Source organism: Pongo pygmaeus, chromosome 4, assembly GCF_028885625.2.
Source record: "Pongo pygmaeus isolate AG05252 chromosome 4, NHGRI_mPonPyg2-v2.0_pri, whole genome shotgun sequence".
NCBI lineage: Eukaryota > Metazoa > Chordata > Mammalia > Primates > Hominidae > Pongo > Pongo pygmaeus.
Window position 1 is genome coordinate 163,605,410 of NC_072377.2, and position 23,007 is coordinate 163,628,416.

The window sequence follows — 23,007 nt, forward strand, 5'->3', positions numbered from 1 at the left end:
GTGCCCATTGACAATGCCTCTCTCCATCCTCTGAAGCCTCGTACTGAAGGGGATCGTGATGGTATGGTAATAAAGGAGATTGCTCTCATTTATTGAAAGTGGAACAAGATTCATAGAAAGCCTCTTAAGGTATTCTTTCTATTACCATCTGGCAGATGAGGAAACTGACACTCAGAGAGGTCAGCTAACTTTCCCAAAGTTTCCACCGCTGACTAGTGGCTGAGCATGGATTCAACCCCAGGCCTGTTAGACATCAGAGCCTGGCTCTTGAAAATCACACTGTTCTGTCAGAAATAATTCCACCTTCACTGATACCTCAGCTCCTAATATCTCTATTTCCTCTGAAAAAGAGTGCTGACCATCTGTGTCACCCAGCATAGCACAGAAGTACATACTGAGAGGTCATTCTGCTCTGATCTGAAGTGTGTTAGTCTTCATTCATTCTCCATAGCTAGACTGCAGACTTTTTGAGGCCAGTGATAGGTTCTTAATCTCCTTATCTAAGCTTCTACCATAATGTTTAGCAAACCACAAGTCTTGAGAAATTCATGTTGATGTGTTATTCTAAGATACAGTTACTGATTTTTAAAAGTACACACTTAATTTGTACGATGAAATGACAAAGTCATATTTGGCATGGTTTATAAAAGTAGAAGACTTAAATTTGGTGTTCCATTTAGCTACAGACTCTTAAATCCAATATATAAATTCCCAAAGGTCAAGTTTTGATCACTGTGAGTTTTTTTATGTCACTTTTTTATGAATTTGCTCTTTCATTCCTGCTGGCTTGGACTTACATTTTAATTTCATGATTAATACAATGAATCATGTCTAGTACAGACATTATCTCAAGTTATAGGCTGCTAGCAACATGAGGTTGGTCTTTATGGTCCTCAGCCTTTTATTAGCTGTACTCTTAGGCCCTTGGAAGTAGTTAGGTATTTGCACATTCATAGAAAGACACATTGGGAACCAGGCGTATCATGACAAATATGCAGACATAGTTAACTCATCTTCTATTTTATGAGTTAAAAATCTTAGGATTATTCACCATCTGTGGGAGTCTTCTCTTTAGCCTTTGACCTGAAATCTATAGCTAATAAGCTCAAGTTCACTGGCCACATCTAGCCTCCTGGAGTGAAGGGAAAGGTTGTCTAACTGGCCAATACTAGGCCCATTTATAAACCCAGTTCAATGTTTTGGGCAGCTCAACCCCAGATAAGCAGGGAAGATAGTCTGAACTTTCTTTTGTTCATAGCACGTGTAGGTCAGCTCATAAAGCTGATAGATACCCATACACGAACACAACATTAATTTTCATGTTTCAGCATTAGATTTTGAGACTCTGGGAACTCCGCCCATAAAATTAAAGCCCAGGGATGCTTCAGTAATTTGAGAGGATAATCTGTGCCTGGCTTTATGCTTACCCAAATAGGAAATGTTTTCAGGAATGTAGATGGAAACAGGAAAAAAAAAAAAAAACTACAAGCATCAATAATCAAAGTCGAGTTGGGTGATTTCTGAGAAAGAAGCACAATACTTCTCTGTCACTGCACATTTCCCTGATACCCATTTATCACCAATCTGCTTTGCTTTATCAGGATTCAAAATGTAGTGGCCAAATATCAGCAACATACAATGAAGTGAAATGAGAATATCACTCTTGATGTAGAGATGATAAGCACCTATCAATGAAATCAGCATTGATTTCACTGCCTTCCTTCATATAGGGTTTACTGCAGGACCCAGATTTTGATGTGTGCATTCAGCTCCTAGACTTTAAGTCCTGGATCTTTCCCCACTGACTTCTGAAAGCCTGGGTGACATTACTGATTGGAAAGGCCGAATGCTGAGAAATTGGAAGTTTCTTGCAGCCCATTTCCTGCAGAGCTGGATGTACAATGCAATAAATACTAGTTGTCCTGAGATGTATTTCTTTGGAGGGTAGTTTTATATCCCAACTTCCTTTGTGTTTATTCAGCCAAATGGAAAATTCCACAATGGTAGACTTTGCATTCTAAAAAATCAGTATAATGAGGGCAGTGAGGGAAGGAGTAAAACAAACCAAAATAACACTTGGGCACCGTTTAGTTTCCCATCCTCTGAGACATTCCTCAAATTTTTCATTTTTCTTGTAATATAAACTTCTTGAAATAGAGCTTAGTGCAGATCATTAGAAGCCTTTAGTGTCACACTTTAAACACTCTTTACTTAGAAGCCCTATGACTGAGAAGAGTCACTTACATTTAGCATGGATATAATTAAACATGTTTCTGTTGAAAGGGGCATTCTCATTATAGCTAAGGACCACTTTAGAGTAAATTGAAATGGAAAGGAGGAACATAAATGAGGTATAGGTAGCAAGTAGTTATTTCCAGAGAGGCATAAAATGCCAAATGTATAACAATTATATTTTACAACCCCACATTCTAAAGACTTCATAGTATTTTAGTATATAAGAAGATTCAGCTGAAGCTTCGACTGCCCTACAGAACATTTTGGCACATACTTTTTGCCCAGAGTCTTTTTAAAAAATGAAATTCAAACCACAGTAAAAATCTCTAGACATTTCCAGAACAAAGGAATTAAATATTTTGAAAGAGTCTACTGCTATTAATACCAAAGGCCAAGGCACCAAAAGCATTCTAGTCTAGAGAAAATGCGGCAGGAGGACCTCTTCTGAACCTCCTCTAATTTTAAAGTTGATTTTGTGTTCAGATTAGATGACAACCCTCTTACTTCTCAAACATATTATTATGAACCAGCGTGCGGCGTGGTTGGAGGTAAACCAGAAAGCCTTGCCTTTGTTAAAAACATGGTGTAGGAGACTCTGAATCATATGAAATTAAACTAGGTTGTAAGCTAACACAGCTATATCAACGTAAGACATACTAACTTACGTGATTGACTTTTACAGTGGAAAGAAAAAGGCTGTTTTCAAGCAACTGTTATTGCCTCAATGGAAAAAAAAAAAAATCAATGAAAGTGAAATGAACAAGAGATTTTGTCTGAGTTGCAGTTAATACCACTGAAGAGCTATGGATATTAAAAGGTCAACAAATAAATTAGCCAGAGTGTTATGAAATGAATGATTTGGCTCATAATTTTATTGAGTGAAAATTGTTCGCTGCCTATTAGACCAGGTAATTTTTATCTGGTGCCTCAATTACTGTCCCGTAAGCAATAATATAGTTGTAAGAGCTGTTGGTTCGATCGCGTGACCTCTGAGAAGCTGGCTAGGACAGCTGACTTTACTATGATGGATAACTAAGCTTGGGCTCCATGAGGTGCCAAGCTTCCCTTTCCTGCAAGGGGATCTCATAAAAGAAACATTACAGCTTGATTCATTTTACCAAAATGTTCGACTTTTCAAGTGTCAGCAGTTAAGTATAAATTGTGAAACCAGGTATTTCTGAGAAGAGTTATGACAATGGTTTCTCCCCCCCCTTTTTTTTTATTTGGTCTCCTGGCATTTTCTTCTAAATGGTGTCATGGTAATTGGTGAATGGGAGCCTGGGGTGCTTCCCGCCACAAATACAGTGAAAAATGGTGTCTGCACCCTTGTTGACTATGACCTGCTTGGAGGTACAGAGCTGAACTTGGTAACCTCTGGCGGGATCTTCTTATTCCAATTCACTGTACTGGTTTAAGACCAACGCTGTGGGTTAGGTCCTGCTGAGTGCCTTGGAAATCGACTTTCTGATCAGGATAAAAGTCTCTGCTTAAAGAGAAAGCTCTGGACAGAGATGCCTTTTTCAGCGGTAGGTTGTGAAGTCAGCACATGAAACAAAAACGGCCTAGAGTCAAAATTACCCTTGAAAATCTTTTAAGTCACCTTTAAGTCACCAAGGCCTGGGCCTTTAGAAAACACAAAAAGCCAAAAATTAACTACTTCTGTTTCTCTTTGTCTTTTGGCTGTGGCTTCTTTCCCTCAGCCAAGGCTGAATAAATACCGAGCTTAAAAGTAGAAGGACTGCTCAGTAAACAAAGAGATGTATTTGTCATGTACACATACATGGATGTGTTTGTATGTTTGGTGTGTGTGTATACAAATGCACGTGCATATTTATCTTTTTGGACGTATACTATAGGGAAACTTGAGTGATACGTTCCCATACTATACTTTATAGATACATAAGGGAGGCAAAAATATAATTTGCTTTTGCTTCTTAAACTGTTGAGCATGAACATCATTGGTTATTATATGTATCTCCAGACAAACAATATCTGTAAATGATAATTCTCAAGGCTTTACAGATGGTCCTGAGTATAACCGCAATTAAAATCCACTGTTTCAAGACTGTTGGGGCTTGGTACTTATTACTCTAATGCTCCACTGAAGTGTTACTCAGGGCTGAAAATAGTGAGCAAGACTTAAGACCTCCAAGCATCTCTGTTCCTAAGGGCTTCAGTCTTTAAGGGGAGGATGTTGGGTGGCTGGAGGTAGAAACGAGTTCGCCCCTTGGTTCTCCTGTCACCTACCCTTGAACTAATGAGTAATTATGTTCAACGCCCCTGTATGCAGGGTGTGATATGAAGTAAGTTACACTTAATCCTCCTCATCAAGAACTCAGTGCTAAAAAGGAACTTGAAAGAGTTCCAGCACTGAGCTATTGGATAACGGTTACTGCAAGTCCCTCCCACAATGACTCTGCAGCTAAAGAGGGAAAGCATGGTACCCAGGGTTTGTCTGCATTTACATGTGAATTCTTCCTGCCACTTCCACCTAGCTCAGCCCTTTGTGAACTAACCTCAGGCCTAGGCCACCACTTGCCTCCTTCCCTAACCAGGCTGGAAGGGTTTTAAGACTGATTTTGTAAATTGGCTTTTTTTCTTAAAATTTCTTAATTCTGGGAGGCACTGCTTAGGGGATATAGGCTCTGGATCTGGAGACCAATAGACTTGGCTCAAATCCATGTTCTGCGATGTATTAGCAGTGTAAACACATGCCTCTGTGTCCTCATCTTTAAAACAGAGTTAATACCAACACCTGGTTTAGTAGATTATATTTAGTTATGCTTATCAGGCAATAACCAGCAATATTATTAATAATCCCCATTTATTTTCCAAGGAACTCTGGCAAAATATACGCATTCTTACAGTCAATGTGTATTGCGTGCCTTGAGTGCTATGTTTGAGATGTAATCCTATTTTCAAAACTCTATAAAAGACTCTAAATGGACTACTGGTTAGGAAGTATGGGAAGTTAGGAAACCTCCACTTACTAGCTGCATAAGCTTGAGAAGGTTACTTGTCCTGCATAAACCTCAGTTTCCTCATCTCTAAAATGGGAAGGAAACAATAATGACAAGCAGAAGAATTTGCCACAAAATAAGTCAGCTAAAGATAAATAACTTAAAGAGGTGAGAATTACAACTTTCATGGGGGCCATCGGCCTTTTTAGTGAAGCTACAACTTCTTTCCCCAGATAAATTACATGTGCAGGCATTTGTGTGTGCTTATTCATAATGCACACATGCACGCACACACACACAGGAATTCTAAATGCAATTTCATGGGTACACAGATCCAGGCTAAACTCCCTGGATAAAAGAAATTTAAGTAGTAGTGGATACCACGCCCCTAAACTGAGCATATTATCAAATGGGGAAATGGAATCTGCCTGTAAGTTTTCCGGTAGATACAGGAGAGGGTGGGGGAAATGGACAGCATTCCATAGCTTGTGTTTTTGACAAGAGAATGCAGAGACAAAATGTTTCCTGGAATCAAACTCAGGCATGTTTTTTCTAAGAGCTGAATATACTATAAGATTTGCCATTTGTTTCTGTGTTTTTGTCTGAAGAGAGTCACTTTCATTTCAGGATAAAATGTTAATCGAGTTTCCTCAAATTAAAAAAGTAAATACACGAGAAAGAGAAAGAGAGATAGCGAGAAGCGGGAGAGAGGCTAGTGTCAGTGTGGAAGATGAAGACGTTAAGTTTTTCTTTATCCTTTGCTGAAACCCTTAGTCATCTCCCTTTCTGCTAGGAGGCAATGTGGTTATGCAAAGATTTCTTATTTGTATTTTCACTGATGCAACTGCAGGTTTTGAATTACTGATAGTCTTTGCATAAAGACTAAAACAATAAAAGCATAATTAGAATACATTGTATACGGCCAACTCCAGTTTTATTTTGCCCCAGCTCTGTATTTATGATAAATCACTAAACACGAACGCTCTTTAGGGAGGGTGATTTTAGGTCTCGTCTCTCCGCTGAGCAAAAACAGTGCCTGTGACTAGAGTCTGAATTTCAATTTTGCAAGTGTACAGTTGAAGTGAATAATATTTGGCACAATGCAGTGCACAACTGAGCCACTAAATGGCTGATTTACTAAATTATTATTAGATGAGCCCTTGCTGTTCCAAATGAAAGTGCAGTCACTGTCTTCCTTCATGGTGTGTTCAAATTGTTCTGTGTTTAAATATTCAGCATGAGGCTAATGTGAACTGATGAACTGAGACTATAAACATTCACTTTCAATACAGATAGAGCGACAGAGATGCAACATATCATGTGGCCCGCAGAGGTGAAAATGATTTATATTTAAGGATGTTGCTGCCTGCTTCCATTACTTTAAGGTACTCTTAATTAGCCTGGTGTTTGAAATGACTAATTCACATGTACGGGGAGAGCCGCTTCATAGAGACTGAGATTTTCGAATGCCAATGAAGGAGAAACTACCATGAGGATTTGCTACCTCTCTATTTCCAAGGAAGCCTTGAGTTCCTTCACGGCAGGCTGGCCACACAGCACCACCAGAGTAGCATGTCTGCCAGAGATACTATGGCGCTTGACATTCAATGTGCTTTTAGAGACCCACCAAAAGGGTCCACAACTCCTCCTTCCCACCATCCACCCCACTGGTGTTCACTTCTCTTATAATCCCAACCTACTGCACAGCCAGCCACACTGGTACTTCAATCCCCTTGTCACTGACTTCTTTAGTGACACCTGCTGGAATGAACAACAACTTTTTGCTCCTTGGACAAAGAGAATCCTCCTCTGTCTTCCCCTTTGAGGGTGGTTGTAGGCAAGCACTTAAAATACTGTGATCACTTACAGTAGATTAGAATTTTTTATTGGTGCTGTGTTGCCATAACAACATGAAGACAGCAGATGACTTAAGCTAAGCTTGCAAAGCAAAAGGCTGCTCATCTGGCAGTTAAAATGAATACAGTTCATTTCACAAGTTTCCCATATGGACTCTTAGTGTATGGTAATGAGGAGACCATATGGTGAGAGAAAATGCACTGAGAACAATCGGGTTCCACTGGCTGAGTGGGAAGTTGGGAAAGAAAACCCGGGTGAGAGATTCTGGTGTGCTCTCTGGGTTCAAGGTTTGGCGGAGGTTTGTTTGGGATGGTTGTTTTCCATAGGGGTTTCGCGTTTCTTAATCCGTTCCTTAATATGTCGGCTGTGTGAAATGACAAACATCTTGCAAATTTTGCAATATCATTCATCACAAACTGTCAGCAGTGTTTGCAAATCTGACTTGCAAGATCTTTTAAATGTGTTGTTCTTAAAAGGCAACAGTACTAAGTTTTTAGACAAAGTGCAGGAAAATTTAAGCACTTCTGACAAGCAGAAACATTAACAGTAATCATTTTAAAAACACTCGCATCTTTTGCCTGCATGTTTAGCTGTAAATAATGCTCGAATGTATAAAAGCTTTAAAGTAACAATGTAATAAATACTTTTTTATGTTTCATAAAGGATAAAAAATGCTTTGAGCCATGTCTACGTGTTATCTATACATACAAATGTATAGAGATGGATAGCTCCCATTCTCCTTACTACTAACCAGATTGGGGACCTAAGAGGACAGCTTGAAAAAGGCTCTGAAGTCAATTCTGTGCTATACATGCTTCATAAAAGATGAATATAAATGCATTAAAAGATGAATATAAATGCATTAAAAGATGAATATAAATGCATTAGTTAGACACGGTGAGCTAAATTAGAAGGTCAGGCAGGGCTGGGAGGGCTGAAAAAATCACACAACCAATGAGTGTAATTACTCTTTTTTAAGTCTATTAAGTGGTGTTGTTCTATAAAGGCTCAGGGGTATAGGACGTGAAGAACAAGATAAAGTAATGTGTATTTATTACTCCCACTGGATCGATTTACCAGATATTTTCAGCTCCATAAAGCAAAATACACAAATGCAGCCTTTGTTACTTTTCCCAAACTGCTTTATTTTCTCTAAAAGAGGGGCTGGCTCTTGGAGAAAAGACACATTGGCCCTGAGACGGTCCCCAGGCTAAGCCTTCTCCATAGGGAAATGAGAGAATGCTGGTAAAAATCTACATAAGGATGGGGGCCAGATGTCTGCAGAGGAGACACCTCAAGGCAGGAGAAGTAGGAACTCAACATAGTGAAGACAGTGAGGTTACCGACACTGAGGGCCTGAGTGCGAATCGTAGTTTTCCCACTTGCTAGCTGTGATGTCATAGCAAGTCACTCAGACCTCTGGGGACTCTAACTTCTCATCTGTAAAATGGGGAACACCCACGGTGCAGGGATTAGTGGCTCCCATTTACTGGAGTCTCACTAGATGCCACGGATGCCTCTTGGCATAAATTATCTCATTAACACCTGACAACAATGCTGTGAGGCAGCTGCTTTACAGAGGAGAAACCTGAAGCATGGGAGGTTGAATCATGTGCACCAAGTAGGGGATCGCGTTTCCAAAACGCACATCTTTCTGACTTGAGAGCCCACTCTCTTGGCCTCTATGCTCTTTGAAAACCTTAATAATGCAGTGCTGGGCTCACAGTAGGCACGAAGTAAACATTCCTTGCTTCCTAGGATTCACAGCTGACACGCCTGATGCCAGCTAAGCTCAGGGCACACTCTCACTGCCTTGGGGCTAAGGCTCACTGACCACTCCCGAAGGCAACTAAAACTGCAAGGGGGCGGAGACATTTCTGACCTTGAACACAGAGAGTGCTCCTTGCTCAATGTCTGGATTGCATCACTGCGGCCTTCAGCATCTCAGAATTTCTGATCGATCATGTTCCCCATCCCTTCCACCTCTAAATTATAAGAAAGGTCAACCTTGACCCCAAAGTTGCTCATATGTTCCTCCCCTTCCTGCCAGGATCCAGAGAGAAAGGCGAAAACTGTATGAAACAGAACAGAATGCTGTGATTTAAAAACCTTAGCCTGCCCTTTTCTCCCTGTGTATATGAAAAAGGAAACCAAAAAACATCTGGGGTTAGCATAATCACAGTATTTTAAATTTGTGTGTACAGCAACTATCACGATGGTGACTTTCAGGAACAAAATAATTTACAGAGCAGGATTCCGCTTGCTCCCGTTTTCCTATTTGGTAAATGGTAAAGATGTCTGCTGCCCCAGCCTCTCTTGCAGGAAGGACTCCAATAAAACAAAGCAGGTCCAAGTTTTTTTGAAAAAGCACATGCCTGTATACAAAGGCATATTATTATGGAAAGCTGTCTGCTTGGTCTTTGGAGCAGTTTCATTTGACAGAATATGTGGGTGGTTGTATGAATCTAGCTTTGTCTATTCACAAACACATGGGTTTAATAAAGAGGAGTTTGTTTTTTAAGGTGTGTGGTCCATAGCTCACGGAAATACTCCTGTTTGACAAACAGTGACCATGATCCTAAGAAAGGCGCAGCCCATTTTTATCCCCCTAACAATGGACAGCAGGAGTATAAATCTCCCAAGTCCACGGGAATACCTTGTGCTGGCTCCATCCGCCACTTCCTGACCCTGCCCTTGAACTCTCGCTCCACTTTAACATTCAAAGCCAGGAGGACAGCCACTCGGCTCTGAGTCACACTGAGAGCTTCCTGGGGTGGGCTCCGGCCAGGCCTTGCACGATCAAGTGGCTAGATGCAAGCCGTGGAGTGTTTCCTTAACACACAAATCCATTGTGTCCTTGATTACTCTGTCCAAACTCAGGAAAAAAGGGTTGGGAATTTTACCATCAGGGACAAAGTGACACGTGCCTATGCTATTTGTTCAACATTTCTGAACATAACATGCAACCATAAAAGTGTTTTCAAAAGTAAGTACACAAAACTCAACCCTAGATTCCCATTTCTCTCCTTTCTTTTCTAATAAGAAAAAGGACTGTCTGGTTTCCGTAGACCTCAACCATTAAACCAGATTTGTCTTCTATTTTTCTTTGAGACAGGGTCTTCTGGCTCTGTCACCCAGGCTGTAGTGCAATGGTGGGTATACCTCACTGCAGCCTTGACCTCCTAGGCTTAAGCAGTCCTTCCACCTCAGCCTCCCAAGTAGCTGGGACTACATGCACACACCACCATGCCTGGCTAACTTTTTTTTTAGTTTGTAGAGATAGGGTCTTGTGATGGTGCCCAGGCTAGTATCGAATTCCTGGCCTTAAGCAATTCTCCCACCTCTGCTTCCCAAATTGCTGGGATTACCAGCATGAGCCACTGCTCGATAAGTATTTTTAAAGTGGCAACTATGGGCCAGATGCTATGCCAAGGGCACCCATGAGATGACCTCTCTTTATCCTTACATGATCCCCTATGAGTTAGCATGATTAATTATCCCCGTTTTATTGAAGAAACTGAGGCACAGAGGAGAAATCACATGTTCAACTGCTCACCAGTATTAGGATTTCCTGCTCTGCAGAGATTGGGTGGGAGAGCTCTCAGAAGCAAGGGTCCCAGTCTCACTCAAATGACAAATCATCATAGCTACCTTTCGTTGGCTGCTAAATAAGTCATTGTAATAAAACTCGAAAAGGTACAACCTAGCACCATCCCCATTTACCAGATGAGGACATTGAGGCACAGAGAGGTAAACAATTTTGACCTGGGTTGCATAGCTAGCAAGTGGCCAATGTCTGAATTCCACCTTGTTCAACCTGACTCTCCTCAATACCTCCAGTGGACTCTAGAGATCAAACGGTAAAGCAAGTGCTAAATATAAAGTGAATACAGTGCCCAAATGTTCCTCACTGGGAACAATGGGAAGAATCTGGCATTGTACCCCTGCCTTTGTTCTAGCACGAAGACAGCTAAGGCACCTACCATTAGTCAGACCCACATCATTTATATCATCATGCTATAAAATTACCAGTTGTCCCATAGGAAATGCACGGGACCATGTTCTTGCTAGACAGAGGAACCTAATGGTAAATCTCTCCACAGACCATCTACGCCATGGGTGGAGACTGCTGTTTATTATTATAGTTAGATTATTTAATCTACTAAATAATATTAAATAACCTGTAGATGATTTAATTGCTTACCAAGAATAAATTGGGGTGGAAAAGGAAAGGGAAGGACAGCACTTCAGTGGAAGTGAGGTTGTTCTTGGAAATTGAAGGTTGAAACTGAAGGCCTCATCTCTGAAAACTGAAGGTGTTTTTCCCCCAAAGTCAAGATGCAGGACACAGACCCTTGCTCATCACAGTCCTTCCTCTCTGGAGCAGTTAGCACCCCTCCTCCCCAGGCGCCTCACAGCTGTGTAGTGGCCTGAGGGGTGGATTTCTCCCAGACAGGGCCAGTTCTGACAGGTGGCCCTCCCTACAAGGGCATCCAGCACACAGGTAGGATTTGATGACGAACTGATCCCCTAAGGAGGTTCGCTGAGCTAAGAAGGATGGCAACTTCATTTTCACAAGTGTTTTACAAGGATACATAAAGCTAGAAATGGCGTATCTCTAGACTTACTGTGGCAAGAAAGAGTCCTTGAAACTACTAATTCAATTTAATGTTAATAGTTTTCACTTGTGTAGTAAATGAAGCTTTTTGCTGTCAGTAAACAGTGAATGCAAGCTCAACGAATTCTGTACTTTGAACTTCCTTCACATTTAACTGCCCTCTCCTCTGAGTCCTCACAGAACGTTGGTTGCACTTTTCTTTAATGTGCTACTATTATTTTTGGTTATGATTAGTTGTGTTTGGGACTCTCTCCCACATAAAGCCCAAGTTCCTCAGGTACAGGGATGGGGATATCCCAAACATTCACAACAGGTATGCAATAGTCAATAAAGGTCAGTTTTCTTCTTTCTGTACTGGTAATTAATGATGTATTGGTGACATATATGACTCTGTCTTGAATTTTTGTTTAATTTCTCTCATATTTGTGCCTATTTTCCCAACCAGGTAGAATGCCTTAGGAGAAGAGAGGTTGTCTTTGCCCAATCTCAAGATCTACCAATACATTTTGAGCTCTAACTATTCTGCTCTTGCCAGGACTAAGTACGGATCCTTGTAGACAGAAATTTGGTGCTGTTTTTTCTTTTGAGAATTGGTAAGATGTAGCGATTAAGTAGCCCAGACTCTAGGGCCATGCTGCATAGGTTCAAATCTTGGTTTAGCAATTTACATGCTATGTGACCTTGGGCAAATTATTATTTAATCTCTCTTTGCTTACTTTCTCTTCTAAAATAGGAATGGTAATAGTACCAACTTCAGAGCATTGTTGAGAGGATAAAATGGCATAACAGATATAAAAGTAAGCACAGTGTTGCCTGGCACATAAGTGCTTGCTACTTTTATTATTGCTTACCTTATAGCACCAAACACACAAAACACAAAAATATGAGTTGTTTACCTATGAACTAATTTTTGTCAGCAGCAGAGTTTTCTGCAAATCACTCAAGTCCAAATTTTCAGAAATTACAAAAAGGCAGTATCCTCACCTTTGGCAAACGCTCAGGGTCACCAGGGTGCCGAGGAATGACCTTCTGTAACCTCTGGAAACCATAATCGATGGTGGGTTCATTGAGCGCTGCAATAAAGAAGTCACACAATTAGTACATTTTCAAGAAATAAAGGAGAACATGGCTTGCAACACTAATGGTGTGGAAATAACTAGGAAGTCCAAAGTTTAATTGATACTTTTGAATTGGATCACAAGATGATTGTGTGAATGATCTCTTTGCTGAACTTTCCACCATCTGCTTTATGCCACGGTGGGGAGTGACCTGCCCAAAAGAACATTAGGAGTAGGTCTTGAACAGTGTTCCTTTGGCCAAATTCTGCACTCCTTACATGATCATAAATAGAAAGTAAAATGGTATTTGGCCTGAGGTTTTTAGTATCCACTTTAATTCAGTTGCTCAGGTAAAAACACTCAAGGGCTTGCCTGGTGGTATCTATACATTGTAAACAGCAGGAGAATTAAAAGTATCTGCTTAACTGCAAAATCCCTAGCGGACCTCAGCTGATACAATATCTCAGCACAATTAAGCATGCAAGAGGCTGGTGAGAGCAGAGGAGAGTGAGTAGAAGTGAATCTTCGAGGTATGCAAAACCAGTGCCACCCTTGAGAGAGTCTGCAAAGGGATGGGTATTGAAAATGCCCTGATTCAAAACCCTTACATCTGAAATGATAGATCCTTTCACCAACATTGATATTATTTGGGACCAGCGTCTGTGAAGTACTAGCTTAGAGCAGCTGAGTCTCCAAGAATAATCCTTGAAAACACCAAAGAACAGCAAACCTGGAATAACATTTGGAGACAATGGACCTTGCTGTGTGCACATTGACTACACACCCTTCAAAGCATCCTTAAATCAGCTTAGAGCAGCCGAGTCTCCAAGAATAATCCTTGAAAAGACCAAAAGAAGAGCAAACCTGGAATAACATTTGGAGACAATGGACCTTGCTGTGTGCACATTGACTACACACTCTTCAAAGCATCCTTAAATTAAACACAATATTAAGTGGACTCTGGTCTATCATTTTCAAAATTTCTCCCTGGTATGTGAAATATCTTCAGGCTGTCTCATGTGAAACAGCGGAAATGGAAAACATGGCAGCTCCAGCTCCTATCCATAGCCTCCACATCCCTATATTCTCTAAGTAAGGGGTAGGTGGGTTTTTTTTTTATTTCTTTTCTTTTTTAGTGTAATCAAAGTGTTCAACTATGTATTTTCTCACATGCTGAATAAAAAAGACAGTATGTGTAGTTCTGACATTTAGCTATATATTAAAAAACAAGTTGCCACACGCTTTACTTAAAATGCATCTCCATTAACCTAAATTTTAAAAGTAAGATTCATACTAGTACTAACTTTAAAAAACTGTATTAAATTCAAATAGGTCCCAAGGCTAATGGAAGCAATTTGTATACCAACCCAAACTGACTGGCCCACTTTTCAAAATACAGGTATGATAATCTTGTGGTTTTAAAAGGACATTTAAATTGAAAGACTGTGAATTTAGTACATAATTATACCAATAGAACCCTTTAACTTGTCAACTTGTAAATCTAAAAGGCTATCAATCATTTCTAAAGAGGAAATAAACCTTAAAATTCCTTGACTGACAGTGCTTACTTTTTATGTAAGGAAAAAAAAGGCTGCATAAAGTGGCCAGAAATCCATTTACAAAAGTACATTGTTTTACATAGGTGAGTAAAAAGCCAATAATTGCACCTCCAAAAGACACATAAATCAGAGTAAGTACTTTTTCTTCACTTGTATATTTTAAGTTAGAGTGAACTTTAGGTAACTTTTTATTAGAAAGATTTTTTCTCCAAATGCAATGCTTATTGAAGTCATTAATAGAATGGCATTTTCATTTAAGATAATGTAATCATTTTTGCAAATATGAGATTTAGTCAACCCTCCCCCCATTTCCAAACAGTAAACTTTCAACCTGTCTCTTGTGGAAATTAACTAAAATTACACCCAGGTGTACCAAATCTTTCTATCTATACTAGTATATGAGTTAAGGCACAATATTTATTATTCCTTCCATTTTATGAATTACTTTCTAAACCCTTGAGAAGAATTCTTTTTTCAAATTAGACTTGTAGAGAAAATGCCATAGAATTCTTTAGGCGGGGAAGCTGTAACTCATAAAATCCACAGTATTTAATCAAGAAATGCATGAGAGAGACAGGAATGAGCACCAAGGTTTAAGTTATTTATAATATCCACCCCCACCCATAATGCTAATTGCCAACAAAAATGTTTAACCATAAATAGTAGCTTTAGACAATTAAATGCATCATTTTAATATCGGAAAACATAATTCAGCATCCTGAAAATTCTAATTCTTGGTTTTACTTTTCAGTCTAAGATACCAATAAAATTTGAATTGTTGCCCCACTTCTTCAATCATTAGCATAATGAATTCCTATTGTGTCTAGAAATTCATGGTTGTTAATTGAATGACTGTCTGATGTATGGCGGGGAGAGAGATGTTTTTCCGGCTATATGGCCAGCTCACAGAGGAATGACCGACAATATCAGCAATTAAAAGAACCAATTCAAATATCATATGGAACTAATAGCAAAAGAGCTGAGGAGAAGCCATTCTGCTGTCACAGAGTAATTGAATTAGACATATTAAACTCATTATTCAAAGAAAAATAAGGATTTACTCCATGGACATGTACTATGAGAGAGGAAATATTTAAATAGTAAGGCAAGGGCTTTTAACTTATGTCCCATGCCTTTATGATTTGCTGTCTGTTCATAGTTTTAAACAAGTTAACCTGCCCTCAATACAGGTATTGAATATTACAATGGAATTGTCCAGTGCTGCAGACAAAGCTAACATTAAAGATGCTAGACAAAGCTCACTGTCCTGAATCCAAAGGAACCTGATGATTTATCTGATTGCATTGACTAGAGAAAAAAATTAAACCAATTACTGAGTGTGGGGGAGCCATCTGACAAAGATTGTTATTTTAACTGCCCCCACAAAAAAATATATTAAATATCTGGGAAGTGGGGGATGGTTAATTTAAGGCACCCGCATGGAATAGAATATGATGCCATCCTCAAAAGCAATGTCATAGGAAAAATATTTACTGATATATTGCTTGGTTGAAGAGTAGGTTACAGGATCATGTGTACAATATAGTTACTTTTTTTAAACAAACATATATAGAATAAAGAAAATTTGTCTGTGTATCAACTGCCAAATAGTAGTTGTTTCTAAGTAGTGGGTCTTAAAGTGCTTTTCTTCCTGTTCTTTTTGCTGTGAATTTTCTAAATTTTCCACAATGAACATATATTACTTATATAATCAGAGAAAAAGGTTAAGAGCAAGAGATTGTTGCTGAGATGGAATTTGACCTGCTTGTATAAAGTAATGACATACGAAACTGTGCTTTAAGAGGGGTCTGTATACCCTTTAATAACCTTGCATAGGTTATTACAGACCATAAGAAAAATAAGTAGTATGCTTTTGGCCAGTTGTATAAATATGTGACTATTCATAAACTCTCTGAAAATCAACAGAGAGGGTAACAGGGAGGAATCATAAAGAATGGTATATTTATTTCATCAGTGGGGGTAGTCATACCTTAGGGACATACATCTACTCTGCAAGAATGTAATATAAAGTTAATCCTTCAACAAAGTGACCTCATTGTACTCAAGTGCAGGGCTCAGGAAGCACCAGAAGAAATGGGACTAACCAATTTTTTTTACCCTCAAACTTGGGACAATTCCGAGAATCTGGTAGAGCAAGAAAAAAAAAAACTTAATTGGACACAATTAACCACAAATAAAGAAGCATGAGCATCTTAGATTGAAAAAAGAAAAACAGATGAAGCTGTAAACTGCAAGAGGAATGGAATGATGAGAACAGCTTGTGTGGCCCTGCTTCCAAATACCCAGTCCGCACACTCTGAAAAGGGTCTGAGGGGATGTCACCCTAAACCAGTTAGGTTTAGAAGAATCCATTATCCCAAATAGAAAAGCCTCAATGTTTATACCATGAGAATAAAATGGGGCCAATGTATGCATTTTAAAAATTCCAAAAGACATTAAATTATGCATTTATTCAGTAATCATTTGTAGTGCTTACCATATGCTCAAGGAGAGGGGGTGGCATTCGTAGGAATGAACTGTTTAGTGTCACAACACCATAAACCCTTAAAAACAAACTTTCTGAAAGGTACACATAATCCAACCCCCAAAGACATATGAAACCCTCTACTTGCAGAGCTGGGCTGCAGCTCAGCATCTCAGCATCTCACAGCCAGGTCCTCCTCATAGTCACCACCTCTGCTCCTCTTTCTGACAAAGTCTAGGGTCATAATACACGTAATGGGGATATATTAATTAAAAGAACAATCAGGCTATTGAGGGGCCACAGCAATTGAATTCAAGCTGTCTTCCACTGACCCCTTCAAGCTCATTTACTGGTAGAAAGATATTTACTGAACCCGCATAGTAGGACTTTGTGGAGTTGTGTACAGCTTATGGAGGGGTACATCTGAAACGTTCCTGCAAATGCATAAAAAGCAAGACCAAATGCTCCCAAACAGGAGAGCAAGCTTGCAGGGCAAATGTCTCAGCTGAGATTTGAGAAGGATCCCCTCACCCACAGCTATGATGTGATACTGGGGAATGGATATTGGTGGGATATATCTGTTGTATGTACCAGGATGCCATTTGAACTGTATCAACATTACTACTTTTGAAAAAAAAGTTTATGAAATGGTTAAAAAAATCAAACCGTTTTATTCTGGCTTTATGTTGGGACTGCTTACAGAGGGCTTTGGGTTCCTTCCGGATCTCATCATCTCAGACTCCCCTAAAGGAAACCAGCAACTTTCTATTCCAACCCATCTCTCAGCCTTTCTCTTTATGGGCTTCAACCCAGGTGGTGGTCAAGACAGACAGACAGACAGTCTAAATGTGCATGCAGCATGAAATGCTACATGCAAAGAAAATCAAGACAACACAACTAGTTTTTATGTACTCATATTAATCACAAGCTTCTAAAATTCAATTGAAAACTCTTAATAATGAGTGAATTCTAACCAAATATATATGTGGCCTTTTCATGCCTATAGTCTCTTATTCTTTTTTAAAGAAATCCACTTCACAAACACATCAAATAAAGGAAATTCTCTGTAAGGGGGTTTATTTGCAAATTAAAATCATATAGTCAAGCCAGATGCATTTTCATTTATGAAAATTGATTTTTCTCTTTTTGGAGTTTCCTTTTGAAGAAGTCACTCCTCTATCCCCTTTAACTTCTTGAATACTTATTCCTTGAAACAATGGAAATGAGAGGCTGCAGAGTTCTGTTCAGAAACACCAGGGGAAAAGTGCTTTGGGTGCCATTCCAACATTGGCTCACAGAGTTCCCTGCTTTTATAGCTCAGCGACTCACTGCTGTGCTTTCACATATTTCTGGGGTTTTAATTTCCTTTTTTTAATGGTTGTGTGACATGATGTCATTTTGACTGGAAATAAAAAGAAATGCAGATATTAGGAAGGCAATATTAATATTCTATTGCCATTTAATGTCCAAACAAATATCTAGACTCTATGCCAAGTAATAAATAAAACCTCATAGCAAAGGCAATGATAAAACTAGCACCTGGGTCTCCAAGCTTCCCTGGTGACTACTCTGTATTTGAACTAAAGGAGTAACAGCAGAGCATTTCCCTCCAAGGCAGATCCATTCTGGGCATGAGAGTTATTACATATGTGTTAGGCAGAGCCTTTTTGTTCCATAATGGCCCCATTTTTCCCTCAGTCACTAAATTAACAACCAGAGGTAAACAATAAAACAGCAAGTTATCTTCACGAATCTATCTTTAAGACTGAGTTTAAAATACATAAACCGAAAAATCAACCAGAAACCTAAACAAGGCCAGAAATATTGTTCACGAAGAAATGTGTTGCATTTCCAGCCATTTGGATATTTCATTACCTGCCTAGATGTTTGATGCACAAACGGCACACCAGGTCACCTCTTCCGTGGGAGCGATACACTTCCTAAGAAACCTAACACCAAATTCCTTGCAAGTGGAGCTCCTGCTTTCCCGTGAAATGCTTTTACAGCCTGGTGCCCCTGCCTCGAAGAGAGTGAGGCTCAGGAGGGCTTCAGGGGAGGACTCCTGGAACCATAGAAAGCTGTAACTTTCTGCAACAAGAAGGGTGTCAAGACGAAGCCAACATAGGCAGAATTAACCAATAAAGAAGCCAGAGGAAAATTTCCAAACTAACTTTGAACACGCCCTGATGTCTCTCTTTTTTTTTTTTTTTTTTTTTTTTTTTTTTTTTTTTTTTGAGACGGAGTCTCGCTCCGTCGCCCAGGCTGGAGTGCAGTGGCACGATCTCGGCTCGCTGCAAACTCCACCTCCCGGGTTCATGCCATTCTTCTGCCTCAGCCTCCTGAGTAGCTGGGACTACAGGCACCCACCACCACGCCCGGCTAATTTTTTTGTATTTTTAATAGAGACGGGATTTCACCGTGTTAGCCAGGATGGTCTCGATCTCCTGACCTCGTGATCCGCCCACCTCAGCCTCCCAAAGTGCTGGGATTACAAGCGTGAGCCACCGCGCCCGGCCACCCTGATGTCTTATTTGTAGTCTTCAGGTCTCTTGATGTGTGACAACACCTTTGAGATTCAAAAATCAAGCAAAGGAAGCAATGCCTCTCTCTACCACAGGCACAATAAGAGGTATTAGGTGCCTTGAGTGGCTACGTCCTTTTTACAAAGAGTGCAGCCAGGGCAACATACAAAGCAAAGGCTGAAGACAGAAGGTCAACTGAAAAGCAAAGAGCCTAGGAGGATGAAACAAAGCAGGGGCACTCGGAGGAAGACTGATGAGGGAAGATCCTCAGGACTGTAGCTTGGAATGCAAAGAACTTGCCTATGTTTGGAAATTAACAATTCTTGGAGAAGTAAAAGCAATCAAGAGGAACAAAGAATTAAGAGACTTGCTTTTGTTTTTCAAAATGAAATCACCTTACTGTTTTTCTAAATCTAAAAGTAATGTTAACATAATTATTATATAAAAAAAAGTTTAAAGGCGGGAAACCCATAATATCCCCATTCATGTAGAAGCATGATTGATATTTTAGTATGTATGCTTTCAAACATTTTCACAGTACTATTTTATAAAAATATACATTATATACAGGCTTATACCTATCTCTTTTTGATGTTTGTAGCTTATCGTATTATACAGATAGACATAATTTATGTAACAAATCCTCTACTAACTGGAATGTAGGGTTTTTTCCCCAAAATTTTCACTGACTTAAGAAGCATTTATAATGAGCACTTCTCAGGATAAAAGAATATGCACATTTCAAGTCTTTCAGTATACATATTTCCTAACTATCCTTCATAAAATTTATGCCAATTTACATTTTGACAGGTTACTTTCAAAGGCATCTGCAAAAGAAAACTAATTTTTAAGATTTTGCATCTTGAACTCAATTATTCTCTAAGTTATAAGGACCTCTGAAGATTGCAGGTGTTAACAGTCACAATGATTCCTTGTAGAGGTGCCATTTTAAACATACCCTGAGGTCATATAAGACTCTTTTTCCAGTAATAACAAAGTGCTTTCTAGAAATTATCTCCTTGGTTCCTACAATATGCCCTTGACGTAAATGTTAAAAATTACTCCTAATTCAAAGGTGGGAAACTGAGGCACAGAAAGAGTTGGTTGCATAAATTAGCACAGAAGCCTCATAGTTTATATTTTTGCAGTCCTTTATTATTCCAAGATGACTATTTTATGTTAATATTGATGAACCTCAATTTGCAGCATGTTAACAAGTCCTGATACCAAATCAATTAAACTGCTGTTTTTTGTTTTTGTTTTTACCAAATATCTGTGAAACAAAATCCCAGCACTAACAGGAATCTCTGTGCCTAGGCTCCTGACATTTTACACATGAACAAGCCATTTGGTGGCCTGATTTTTATTATGTAAGGCTCACCATGTCAACTAACACAAACCTTTCGGGAAGGCCACCCTAGTATTTTAAATTTGCCCCCAAATGCTCAAGAAACTGTTTTCTGTCACATCAAGTTCTTATTGGTCTAAGCCTACAAGGAGCTTTCAAATGCTGATTTGACTTTAGAGAGAAAGAGACACAAATGCTGTCTCTGAGATACATTAAACCAATTTATACTACAACCGGTTGGCATTTTCTAGACGTGTGGTGAGAAGTTACTGGCAGAAGTGGAGCATCTCTTCATGAACAGACCCCTTTCTTGCCCTGGAGGGCTATACTCTGTCTAAAATGGGAAGTAGGTGAATCTCCAATAATTAGGAAAAACTGTATTGCTCTCTAAGTGTACTACAGTTGATGAGAAAACCTGCCCCTGTTACTGTGTATGATGTGCTCTGAACAGTATGGCCTTCCAGGAGCCTTAATTTAGATTCCCAAATTTGATCCAACTTTAAAATTAAATCCCTCGAGCAAACAGAAGTTGAATGTACACAATTTTTTTTTTTTGGCCTTTCAATCTTTTCCATTTTGGGTGTTTTTTTAATTTGGATCATTTATGATTAGGTTTCAAAGCCAAATTTGCTCCTTTAAATGAGAAGAGAAGAATAATTTCCACTGTGTAATGGATGATGGTGTTTAAATATTGCAGACCAACATATTCCATCTTTCTTAACATTTAAGGATACGTCCATAATTCTCTTCCCTACTGGCGTAGTTTCTGATATAACAAGAGTAATATTACTTCTATAATTGTTCTTCAGATTTCTTCCCAGAGAGTTTTGACATTAGCTGTTATCAAGGGGGTAAAATCACCCAGCCTGTCTGATAAACATGTTTTCTTATATCTCCACCCCAGCAAGTGCTGTGACACTATACTTTCATCATCCCGTGTGTGTTCAGAATGAGCTTAGAACAGCAATTGCTGGGAATAGGCAGGCGATAAACCGCATTGATTTAACACATCTTGTTTTCAATCATGCTTGGATTTTCTGAGCACGCATTTTTCCTGTACTCTGGCTTGTAGCTTTTATCTGACGAGCTGATCCCTTTTCACTGGAAAATGAAAAGGTCGCACAATAAGACACGGTTTACTGGAACTTGAACACGCACCAGGGAAAGTATTTTAGATAAATACTGTCAGACATAGTGGAGCTGAATTTCAACAACACAATTGCTAAACAACAATACTTATTACTCTCCTAGAACAAGCCTACCAGCGACTTATGGCTCTCAGCAGGGGACAGCACCGAGTCAGGCTCCAAGGCGAAGAAACCCTTCCCTGAGCCTTGTGCTAACCAAACGCGGAGTTCTGGGCTGAAGTCCTACTTGTGATTGTTAATATCATGGTTTTATGAGACAACTCAGAAAATGACTCCCACTGTTCACAGAGTCGTTTCCTCCAAACCAGTGGACAGGTTTCAGAAGAGTTGTAATGAAGTCATAACAGAGCTCTGCAGACGGTCAGACTGGAAAGGAAAAAACAAATCCCAAGAATGGTGATAAAAAAGTGACTCCAAATCATCCACTAATTCTACTAATAAGACAGGAAAGTACTTGTAACTGGAAGATATTAGAAGATTAAGCGATTATTTGGTAACATTTTAATGGAATTACAGAGAACTTATAACAAGTATGCCATGCAGCGAGCTACAATGGCCTTGCAGATAAGCCTGGAAGTTTTTATCAGCCAAAGCTCCAACTTAAATAGCATCTTGATTTAAAAATAAATGAAGTCAGCTTTCTTCAGTATTGACCTAACCTAAGTGATTATTTTTGCTGAGCATCTTGATCCTAAGAAGTCTCCTCCCCCTGACTATTATACTCTAGAACACTTTTCTTTTAACACATTTTGCTTATACATTTATTGTCTACTTCAGAGCTCCTCAAACTTTCTCTGTTCACAGTACCCTGAGTATGTCAGCAATCCCTTCAAAGCATCCCTAAGCCAAAAGCAATGCCCAACAATTCTGTTTATTAACTACTTAGATGCGAACAGCTTAAACTTTATGTTCTAGTAACTTAGTAGGACATACATATTTGACAAAAACTATATAAAGAAATGGACAGAAAAATATAACATTTTATTTCATTTTAAAATAATCACAATTTACTAGTGAAACGTGTGTTCCTGGTGGGCACCAGACAACTTTGCACACCTCAGAATCAGACTAAACACAGCCACCCTCATTTTTGATTCCATATTGGTTTTCACGTGGCACTTTTTTTTTTTTTAACCACAGTAAATGCTGAAAACCAGCTTTGCAAAGATATGACGCCATCAAAAGGATGCACTGTAAGGCTGGGCACAGTGGCTCAC

The 23,007-nt window shown here is 39.3% G+C and overlaps 1 protein-coding gene across 5 annotated transcripts in view; it reads right to left on the reverse strand.

The window, feature by feature from the left end:
* EBF1 (EBF transcription factor 1) overlaps positions 1 to 23,007 on the reverse strand; it is a 402,487-nt gene that overhangs the window by 22,491 nt on the left and 356,989 nt on the right. For all 5 annotated transcript variants that reach the window (XM_063665324.1, XM_054489697.2, XM_054489709.2 and 2 more), the window contains exon 11: positions 12,655 to 12,743. In XM_063665324.1, the coding sequence (XP_063521394.1) occupies positions 12,655 to 12,743 (89 nt within the window). The remainder of the gene's footprint in view (positions 1 to 12,654; positions 12,744 to 23,007) is intronic.